Genomic DNA, 11,465 nt, shown 5'->3' on the forward strand with positions numbered 1-11,465 from the left:
GCTGTTCAGTACCTCTTCCATCTTCATATGTCCTATTGCAGCAGCAGTCCTTAAGGTTTTGTGTCTTGGGGGAGGAGGTGGGTTAGGTGTTCTCCCACAGCTACTGTAGTTTGAGTTCCAATTCCCTACACCTCCCACTTGGTCCCGTTCCCCTTGTGGATTTCAAATCATTGAATTGGTGTGAGCAGGCTTGAGAGACCACTATATTTCCTACACCATTTATTTAGAAACTATGAGGAGGAAGGAACAAGTGCGTACCTCTAAGGAGCAGGGCAGAGGGGAAAAGTGGTGGCATTTTCCAACTCTTAAGACTCACATGAACACAACCCTGTCTCTCAGGTCCCTGCAGGGAAGCAGGTACGTGTCAAGTTCACCATGTTCCGTATGAAGGAGCCGAGAGTGGACGTCAGGGTGTGTCACAAAGACTACATAGAGGTCATGGGCACCAAGTAAGAATTGTCCTCTACTTACTGGAGCTCTATAGAACAGTATGACTTAATTGTTTTTCACAGGATATATCCTCTGTATGTCAACGGAATGTGATGGTTTAAAACAATGTCAGTATTTCCACTGAAATAAACGTTGTGTGCTTTGTGTCAGGTACTGTGGGGAGCTGTCTTCTCTGGCCCTTACCAGTACCACCAGCTCACTGGTTGTGATGTTCCACTCTGATGAGTCCTTCACAGACAAAGGCTTCCAGGCTCAGTACAATGCATACGATCCTTCCAACCGTGAGTGGTTTCTCTCTGGTGTTATATATGACTGGATTGTATGAAACGTCCTATGAAGGTGTTACCATTTTATGGTACTGTTTTCAAACCGCTCTTAATCTCAATGGCAACTGATATGGGAGTGGTGGTGCTATTGAAGTGAAAGTTGCTATATGACAGAGTAATCATCACTATAACAACTGAACTAGTGCCCCAAACCAAGTGGCACGCTGACTGACACTCAGAGACGGTTCAATGATGGAGGTTTACAGACTGCAGCTCTGACTTCACAGGTCCACCAATCACAATGAGAGTGTGTTTATTGTCTGTTTTATCAGGCAGGAGCACTTCTAGTCTCTGTCTCAGTCCCCTCCACTCCCCTCGTCCCCTCTACCCTCTGTAGTGCTGCTCTTTCAGAGTTTGGGCCATAATGGATTTCAAATTGCTTTGATCAATAGGGACGAGCAGATTGCAACAAGACGGATGGGCCGGATATACACTGTCATTCCCTCACACTCCTTCTGTCACTCGCTCTCTCTCCATCTTTCTCTCTCTCTCATCGCTCACTCTCATTCGCCTCTTCCCCCTGTCGCCCTCTCTCCCTCCTTCCTTCCTCATTCCCTCCATTCTGTTACTGTGTGCAGCTTGCCCCAACCAGTTTGCCTGTGGCTCTGGGTTCTGTATCAAGAAGGAGCTGCATTGTGATGGCTGGAACGACTGTGGGGACATGAGTGATGAAATGAACTGCAGTAAGTAGATTCTGGCCTTGCTTGGCCTCACCTCACCCCTACCTCACTCCCCTCCCTCTTTTCCCCTCACTTCCCGTTCACCCTCCCTACCTCCCTACCTCACTTCCCACTTCACCCCTCCCTACTTCAGTTCCCCCTTCAACCCTCCCTCACTGCCCCTTCAACCCTTCCTCACTCCCCCTTACCCTCCCTTCACATACTTCCCACTCCCCTCACATTCCTGTGTGTGTGCATATCTGTGTGATAGAAGCCTCTGACACACTGGACATTTCCTCTTGCTATTTTCAGAATGTGAAAAGGACCAGTTTGCCTGTGACAACGGGATGTGCAAGCCCAAGTACTGGGTGTGCGACCGTGTCAATGACTGCGGTGACGAGAGTGATGAGAAGCACTGCAGTGAGTAGCCTCCTAGTCGGCCAGACCCTCTCTATCTATGTAATGCCAGTCTGCGGGCTAAACGGCCCGCTAATGCCATACTGATTGTGCTAACATTAAAGGCGCTAATCGGTGGACACTGGCTCCTAACTCGGCTGTGTGTGGTCATTACTTTATCAGTAATGTGGCTTGTTGGAAGCCTTGCCCAATTTGCTCAGCCTCCGTCTAGACTCTTAATCATGTATAATGCATTCAGCCTTTTAAAACCCAGAGCAGGGGAGAGATGGAGGGAGAACAAGAGTCCAGTCTGGCCACATCAGTAAAAATGTATCTTTCTCTCTCCTCCACCCTTCCCAGGCTGTGCTAAGAATGAGTGGAGGTGTGGCGACGGGACCTGTTTGCCTCAGGATGTGGTGTGTGACACTAAGATGGACTGTGTAGACGGGAGTGACGAGGCTTCCTGTACCCTGTGTAAGTCAACACACACCAGACTCACTCATTACATGACAGGACACACCTCTCTTTTGACATACATTAGCTATGCTACTGCACACAACCCTCACTCCTTTTCAATCTCAGTTTTGTGATTAAAGTGGGATGTTAGACTAGACAGTCTCAATCAATACAGCCAGTCAATGTAAACCACAGCACCATCACCATGTATGGTGCACTGCATTCTAATGCCTGACTGATTGGAGTGTCTTTTTCATCAAACCTGGCCTAGCACTGAAATAGGTTTATGAAAAATGGGATTGTTTTAATATCAGAAATGTGTTTTCTTATGATTTCTTGATGGGTTTTGACTTTTATTTGACATTTTTCTCCACCTCTCTCTCTGTGCAGCTCCTGGTATCTGCTCTGACTTCAGCTTTAAGTGTAAGAATGAGGCGTGTGTGAACAAGGTGAACGCTGAGTGTGACCGGGTCAAAGACTGCACCGACGAATCAGACGAGGAAGGCTGCGGTAAGACAAGACAAACCAGCAGCAAGCTCTTTCATTCCTCCTCTCATTTACGTCTTCACTCGCTTCCTATTCTCTGGGCATCTCTCTCTGTCTTTGTAAAAACATCCATGAGTTAGCATGTAGTTTTAGAACTCCTGTTTGATGCAAAAACCTCGACTAGCACATGAAACCAGTTGTAAACTCATCATTGTCACTCCTAACAGTGAGCTACAGGACAGCAGAGTAGTGGGGCTGGGAGAACGTATGACTGGCTGCTTGTCTACAGAACACCAAACAAGCCGGAGGGCCTCCATCCAGCACTTTTATTTATTTGATTCTTCTTTGGAGAACTATTGACATCTGTGTGAATATTTTTGTGTTTTTCCTTTCCTACAAGCCTCGGGGTCTGGCAGTGTTTTTTTGATAAGCTAATGTCGGTACCTTATTTCAACGAGCCGTTCAGTTCAGCGCCAAGGCTGCGGTGTCAAGTTGAAGTTATTTTCTCCTTCTCTTCTCTGTTCATTAACGCTCATCTCACTCTTCCTCTCCGCCATACCTTCCAACAGACTGTGGCATCCGGCCATATAAGCTTAACCGTATTGTGGGCGGGGAGAATGCGCAGCTGGGGGAGTGGCCCTGGCAGGTGAGCCTGCACTTCCAGACCCGTGGGCATGTGTGTGGCGCGTCAATCATCTCCAACCGCTGGCTCCTGTCTGCCGCCCACTGCTTCAAGACCATCAGCCCTGAGTGAGGTCCACATACACAACACTGCTCTCCTTCCTTCCTCTCTGCTCCTCCTTCCTTCCTCTCTGCTCCTCCTTCCTTCCTCTCTGCTCCTCCTTCCTTCCTCTCTGCTCCTCCTTCCTTCCTCTCTGCTCCTCCTTCCTTCCTCCCTGCTCCTCCTTCCTTCCTCTCTGCTCCTCCTGCCTCTCTGCAGTTTGTCCTTCCTATTGTTTCGAATGTCCTCCCTTCATCCCTCCCTACGCCTCGCTTTTGTTCTCTATCCCTCTTTTTTTGGGTCTGTCTATCCCGTCATGCCTGTGGGTAGTTTATGGCTTCTCTACTCTACTGAAGCTTCTCTCCTTGACTCCTTCTTTCAAGATCTCCAGCCCTGTATGTGTACATGGCACCCCTCACACCTCTTCTGGTTTCTGATTCACAGACAGATCATCCCATCTCTGCTTCCGAATCTCCCACCTCCCTCTACTCTGCTTTCAAACATCTTTTTTTGGACCTTTCCCACACCCGGGGGTAGTTTATGGCCACTCTGCTGTCTTTCAAATACTTCACTGAGTTAACTTAGTTTGTTGGCGCCCCATTCTCGTTATTATTATTATTATTCATTATTCCTGAGGACATTGTTTTAGAGATCCTGTTGGTTCATTTTATACTAAGGGCTTTTCAATCTGTAAAGCTGAAGAGTTCCAGGTTCCACAATAGAAATGTAAAGGTATTGAGCCAACATGTGCAGCGTTTACCATGAATGCGTTCTCCACTAAAGTGGGAACGTTGTCTTTACATTTCAATCACGCTGTAAAGCTGAATTTCCTCAATGCGGATTGAACAGAGCCCTAAGAGAGATGCGAGTATGATGGGTAAACAGTGCTTTACACAACACAGGAGTTTTGATCCACAGCACAAGGACTGAGAAATTACCCCTTGATTATACTATTTAGAAGAGATGCTTCAGGGCCACATTTACATCAAAGCAGCTTTATAGTGTGTATATACTGTGTGTAATTAGCTGGGCTGCCACTAGGTGGAGCACTAGCCCTGCACTAGAATGTGATCCAGCACTGCTGTGTTGGGATGGATGTGGTCTTTTCCATTTAGAGCCAGCCACTGTAGGAGATGATGTAGCTGTGCACTGCGGCAGTTTCATGAACAGTACAGAGATTTACAGAGCTCTGCTGCTAGCATTGGTTCCGCTCACAATCACACAGTCAGCTTGGAAGAGAAACGGCTTCCTTTCTGTTTACAGACAGCATTCTCTTATACTGTGGAGAGGCTCTATAGGAGTAGCTCAAGCTCATATCCTATAACAGCAGTAGGCAATCTTAGACTCAATCTTACACGGACAATTTAATCAATTGAGTCTTTATTAAAGACTAATTAGTTCATTATTTGAATCAGGTGTGTTGCTGCTTTGGCAAAAGCCTGCCACCACACTGGCCCCTTTCAGATAAGACTGCCAGCCCTTGGCCCTGTAGGCTGGTTAACATGCCCACAATCAATTCTATCCACTCCTGTACTTTGTAAAAAAAAAAACACTTTCAAGTGAAATTTCAAAGGCAGAGAGGCCAGCAGAATAACTGAATAATGTTAACATCCCATGCTCTCTCTCCCATGCTCTCTCTCCCATTCTCTCTCTCTCTCTCTCTCTCTCTCTCTCTCTCTCTCTCTCTCTCTCTCTCTCTCTCTCTCTCTCTCTCTCTCTCTCTCTCTCTCTCTCTCTCTCTCTCTCTCTTATATTTATATATATATATATATATATATATATAAATATATCTCGCCTCTAGAAACCACGTGGCCTCCAACTGGCAGACGTACAGTGGCATGCAGGACCAGTATAAGCAGGATACTGTTCAGAGAAGCTTGGTGAAGACCATTATCACCCACCCAGACTACAACCAGATGACCTATGACTACGACATCGCCCTGCTGGAGCTGAGCCAGCCGCTGGAGTTCACCAACACCATCCACCCCATCTGCCTACCCGCACGCTCCCACCTCTTCCCTGCTGGCATGTCCTGTTGGGTTACAGGCTGGGGCACGCTCCGCGAAGGAGGTGGGGGATCATATAGTTACACTGTTGTTCTTATAGACCTAGGTCATATACAATACATATGTTGAATAGCTCCAAATGCTAATGTTGCAATTGATTTCGTGCATGGGGTCAAAGTTAACATACATTTACTTCTATTTCATGCTACAGAACTGGGTCATACTAGGGATGGTCATTTGAAATGTTTTTACTGTTAATACTCTCATTATTATTATTTTTGTACTAGAGTACTCAAGTAAAAGAAAGTATATTAGAACACACTAGAGGAAAATATGTGCACGTTTATCTCTATGCCAACAGCGTGCAAAAATGCCTAATTTATCATAACCTTCACAGATAACATGTTCTATATAGCCTAGTATATTCAGTCAATAAAAAACCAAGTGCCATTTTAGAATCATTAATTGAAACCATAATGAGCTGTATTACCTGCTCGGCTCTGGCTTCGCCTAGCAGTGGAAAAACAAAAGATAAAACGCATAAGGAAATAATCTTACTGCGTTTTCTAAACGCAGACCTAAAATGATGCTCGGCATCAGACTGCTTCAGTTGCGCTTCTTCACTCTGATGAGAATTCACCAACTGGCATTCTATCAGCAGACAGCACTCGGACTGATTTGTAGCTACTTTTCTCGTAGCTTCATTTTCTCTGGTAAAATGCAAGAGTAACTTCAATTAAGAAATGGAGCTGATAAACAATACTAGAAATATATATGATGGCAATGGATCACTTTTGCAAAAAATGACCTTACTCATTGGAAGCTCATTTAATTGTGTGGCTGCTAGCCAAATAGCGTTGCACTTCGGATGTCATCTGATGAAAATGAAACTATTTCCTGGTGAATGTGTTGCGCAAATGTATTTTCTGTGAAGGATATAGTTGCTCTACCCTGATCACTCTATTGAAGAAAAAAACGCGACTTCCTACAAAACGCAGGTGAAAGGGTTTAAACTGGACCACCTATCCCGGCGTTCGACCTAGGTAGTCCACATCTTTACGCACTCAAGCAATACTGACAAGACGGAGAAACCAGACATGTTGACATAAAACTGGCAAATATGATTAATAAACCACAACTTCATCATCAGTGAGCTCTCAAAACAACGTCTCCACTACAAGAATGAGAACGGTATGCTGGACTAATACATTGAATTAACAGAAATGACCGTAACCAAACATTCTAGAATAATGGGGAAATTGCAATGATTAACGGTAGCCTACATTTACTGCTGGTGATACTTTTGAGATATAGCGGGGAATTCATAAACTTTCACAAACAATTCACACCATGAAAACAATGACTGAGCACGAATTGGCGGAAGAGTGTACATGGAGAGATGCACACTATCGCCAATCTCTGGTTAAAGATTATTTTTGACATCCATTCGAGTACTCGGTACTCAATTACACATGCCCATCCCTAGGTCATACATGTTGAATTCTTTAAGATTGTTGAGCTGTGCTTGATTTAGTATTAAGGGTCTCATTTAGACCAGCACTACTGTTCTCATACGGCAGACTTGGGTCAAATACTGTGCATTAGATCAAGTATTTCCATATGCTCGAGCTGCACTTGATTTCGTTTGAAAGGAATGGAGCCAAGAGACAGTGGAATAGTCCAAGAAAGTGCTGAATCAGCGCACCTCACATACTAACCATTTGGCATAGTATTTGACTCAGTCAGGTGTGTTCTAACTCCTCTATGATGTATATACATCTTTTACATCTCTCTTTCTTCTTGGCATGCTGCGCTTCCCTCATCTTGACATTCCTCGCGCGTTCTCTCCATCCCTCCCTCTTCATCCCTCTCATCTGTCTCCCATCATGGCGTCTTTCCCTTCATCGCCATGGCATACTTCTCTTCCCTTCATCCCTCTCTCCTGACGGCCGTCTTCCGTCACCTCCTCCCCATTTTCATTCTCAACCCTCATCTCTCCCGTTCATGACATCCCGCTCTGTCTCCCTTCATCTCTCATGACGTCCCTGTCTTCTGTCACCCCTTTCCCATTCCTTCTCCCTCATCTTTCATCCTAATATTTTCCTCATCTCTCTCATCATGTCATTCCTCTTGTTCCCTTCATCTCGCACACATCTTTTTCCTATCATCCCTCTTCCATTACACCTTCCTCCACATCCATATTTCATACCAGACCTCCCTATCCCTCTCCCTCTTTCTCTTGAGGGATCTCTTAACTGTACATTAGCCAACCCAAAGCCAACTCATTAGCACCTGGGTTGTAGCTAGTGGACATGAAGGTCGTCTCCTGCTAGTTATAACCACGTGTCCTCTCTTTCTCGTGGCGGTCAGGTGCCATAGCACGGCTGCTGCAGAAGGCGGAGGTGAAGATCATTAACGACACGGTGTGTAACGTGGTCACCGAGGGTCAGGTCACATCCAGGATGCTCTGCTCCGGCTTCTTGTCCGGAGGGGTTGACGCCTGTCAGGTGGGAGGGATACGCATGGCAGGCTACATAATCACACACACACATACACACACACACACACACACACACACACACACACACATGCAATTATAAACAGAAACGTATGTCATACACCTACATCTTAAAACACTCCTAAACACATTTCCTTTGTGCCCAATGTAATGTCTCTGTCCTCTGTTGCTCTCATCACTAGGGAGACTCGGGGGGTCCCCTGGTGTGCTTCGAGGAAAGTGGGATGTGGTTCCAGGCAGGCATCGTGAGCTGGGGTGAGGGCTGCGCTCGTCGGAACAAGCCCGGCGTCTACTCGCGCGTCACCAAGCTGAGAGACTGGATCCGCAAGAACACGGGGGTTTGATGCTGATGATGGGGGAGGGGGAGGGACAGCGGGTAGACAGTTTGGGGTTTGACAGGACAAGACAAAAAATACGGAATATGGAACATTGAGTCTGATTGAGGTCGAGTCCCCCCATGATGACCAGAGCTATCATCCTTCTAGCCAGCCTCAACCAGCCTCCGACACCCACTGAGGGCCTGCATGGGGCTAGCTACTGCTCAGATGAATGATTTCAAATGGGTTTTGGATTAGATTTTTCAATGTTTTTATGCTGTACTGATGCAACCCTGGTTCTCAAAGGCTCCGAGAAGCAGCAAGACTCCTGCACCTCCATCAATCATGTCATGTTCCACTGGTTTGATTAATATTCTCCCAGTGTAAATAATAGAAGATGTATATTTTGAAGATGCACTTTGTTTTTAGTGGTACAGTATTTGCCAAATCTCCCCCCATTGCTATGATGTGAGATCACATCTTCTGTTAGACAGACAGACATATCAAATGAACTGAGGGAATTAGAAATGTAACAGAAGTAGAATAGTTGGTTGTATTTTTACAATGTATTTCTTTACCAGCTGTTTTCACCTGCCAATTTTCACTTAAAGTGCCTTGACAAGAACATTGAATGTTTTCTAAGTCAGTGTGATACTAGTGATGTTAGTAATTAGTAATTCCACATTTTGTTACAGCCTGAATTGAAAATGGATTAAATATCAACTTAAATCACCCATCTATACACAATACCCCATAATGACAAAGTGAAAACCTATTTTTATAAATGTTTGTACAGAAATATCTCATTTACATATGTATTCACACCCTTGAGTAAATTCATGTTATAATCACCTTCGGCAGAGATTACAGCTGCGAGTCTTTCTTGGTAAGTCCCTATGAGGTTTCCACACCTGTATTGTACAATATTTGCACATTATTATTTTCAAAATTCTTCAAGCTCTTTCAAGTTGGTTGTTGATCATTACTGGACAGCCATTTTCAAGTTTTGCCATAGGTTTTCAAGTCGATTTTAATTCAAAACTGTCACGAAGCCACTCAGGAATATTCAATGTCATCTTAGTAAGCAACTCCAGTGTATATTTGGTCTTGTGTTTTAGGTTATTGTCCTGCTGAAAGGTGAATTAGTCTCCCAGTGTCTGTTGGAAAGCAGACTGAAGCAGGTTATCCTCCAGGATTTTGACTGTGCATACCTCTCTTCCATTTTGCCATTTTGTCAGGATATACACTACCGTTCAAAAGTTTGGGGTCACTTAGAAATGTCCTTGTTTTTGAAAGAAAAACACATTTTTGTCCAGTTAAAATAGCATCAAATTGATCAGAAACAGTGTAGACATTGGTAATGTTGTAAATGACTATTGTAGTTGGAAATGGCAGATTTTATGGCCAGCATCCCGGAATTGCCTCTTCACTGTTAACGTTTAGACTGGTGTTTTGCGGGTATTATTAAATTAAGCTGCCAGTTGAGGACTTATGAGGCGTCTGTTTCTCAAACTAGACACCAATGTACTTGTCCTCTTGCTCAGTTGTGCACCGGGGCCTCCCACTCTTTCTATTCTGGTTAGATCCAGTTTGCGCAGTTCTGTGAAGGTAGTAGTACACAGCGGTGTACGAGATCTTCAGTTTCTTGACAATTTCTCGCATGGAATAGCCTTCATTTCCCAGAACAAGAATTGACCGATGCATTTCAGAAGAAAGTTATTTTGAGCCTGTAATCGAACCCACAAATGTTGATGCTCCAGATACTCAACTAGTCTAAAGAAGGCCAGTTTTATTTATTTTTTAATGAGCACAACAGTTTTCAGCTGTGCTAACATAATTGCAAAGGGGCTTTATAATGATCAATTAGCTTTTATAAAATGATAAACTTGGATTAGCTAACACAACGTGCCATTGGAACACAGGAGTGATGGTTGCTGATAATGGGCCTCTGTACGCCTATGTAGATATTCCATAAAAAATAATCAGTTTCCAGCTACCATAGTTATTTACAACATTAACGATGTCTACACTGTATTTCTGATCAATTTGATGTTACTTTAATAAACAAAAAAATTAGCTTTTCTTTCAAAAACAAGGACATTAGTGACCTCAAACTTTTGAACGGTAGTGTGCATTTCATATCTTTGCTACTTTTTTTTGCAGTTTTACTTTAGTGCCTTATTGCAAACAGGATACATGTTTTCCAATATTTGTATTCTGTACAGGCTTTCTTTTCAGTCTGTCATTTAGGTTAGTATTGTGGAGTAACTACAATGTTGGTGAGCCATCCTCTGTTTTCTCCTGTCACAGCCATTAAACTCTGTAACTGTTTTAAAGTCACCATTGGCCTCATGGTGAAATTCCTGAGCCATTTCCTTCCTCTCTGGCAACTGAGTTTGGAAGGATGCCTGTATCTTTGTAGTGACTGGGTGTATTGATACACCATCCAAAGTGTAATTACTAACTTCACCATGCCCAAAGGGATATTCAATGTCTGCTTTTCCCCCCCTTTTTTCCCCCATCTACCAATAGGTGCCCCTCTGCGAGGCATAGGAAATCCTCCCTGGTCTTTGTGGTTGAATTTGTGTTTGAAATTCACTGCTCGGGACCTTACAATTACCTGTATGTGTGGGTTATACAGATGAGGTAGTCATTCAAAAATAATGTTAAACACTATTGCACACAGAGTGAATCCATGCAATTTGTGACTTGTTTTTATTCCTGAACTTTGAGGTTTGCCATAACAAAGGGTTTGAATACTTATTGACTCTAGACATTTCACCTTTTCATTTCTAAGAACATAAGTCCACTTTATTATGCAATATTGTTCGTAGGGTAGTGACACAATCTCAATTTAATCAATTTTAAATTGAGAATACAACACAACAAAATGTGGAAAATGTCAAGAGGTATGAATACTTTCAAGAGGAACTGACAAGATATTTGAGTGACCGCTCTAACAATGGAAGTACATCTCCTCAAAGATGGAAGGCAGGCAGGAGGAGGCAAGATCAGGTGGGACCATTCTAGCCAATGAGAGGGCTGATACGTGTGTGTGCGCACAACAGGCCATAGAGATAGATGTATGACTCGTCTTGGTATCTGTGCCACTATAGTGTCTGTGTTCACA

General features: G+C 44.0%; 1 protein-coding gene across 1 annotated transcript in view; it reads left to right on the forward strand.

Annotated features, from left to right (window-relative positions):
- The window catches only part of LOC129857265 (suppressor of tumorigenicity 14 protein homolog), a 39,209-nt gene extending 28,534 nt beyond the window's left edge, over positions 1 to 10,675 (forward strand). The window contains exons 10-19 of the mRNA XM_055925329.1: positions 340 to 449; positions 601 to 731; positions 1,355 to 1,459; positions 1,748 to 1,855; positions 2,192 to 2,305; positions 2,678 to 2,797; positions 3,343 to 3,523; positions 5,296 to 5,564; positions 7,871 to 8,007; positions 8,201 to 10,675. Of these exons, the coding sequence (XP_055781304.1) occupies positions 340 to 449; positions 601 to 731; positions 1,355 to 1,459; positions 1,748 to 1,855; positions 2,192 to 2,305; positions 2,678 to 2,797; positions 3,343 to 3,523; positions 5,296 to 5,564; positions 7,871 to 8,007; positions 8,201 to 8,362 (1,437 nt within the window). The 3' untranslated portion in view covers positions 8,363 to 10,675. The remainder of the gene's footprint in view (positions 1 to 339; positions 450 to 600; positions 732 to 1,354; positions 1,460 to 1,747; positions 1,856 to 2,191; positions 2,306 to 2,677; positions 2,798 to 3,342; positions 3,524 to 5,295; positions 5,565 to 7,870; positions 8,008 to 8,200) is intronic.
- Positions 10,676 to 11,465: the final 790 nt, after the last annotated feature.

The sequence above is a fragment of the Salvelinus fontinalis genome, chromosome 6, assembly GCF_029448725.1.
Source record: "Salvelinus fontinalis isolate EN_2023a chromosome 6, ASM2944872v1, whole genome shotgun sequence".
In the NCBI taxonomy this organism is placed as follows: Eukaryota; Metazoa; Chordata; class Actinopteri; order Salmoniformes; family Salmonidae; genus Salvelinus; species Salvelinus fontinalis.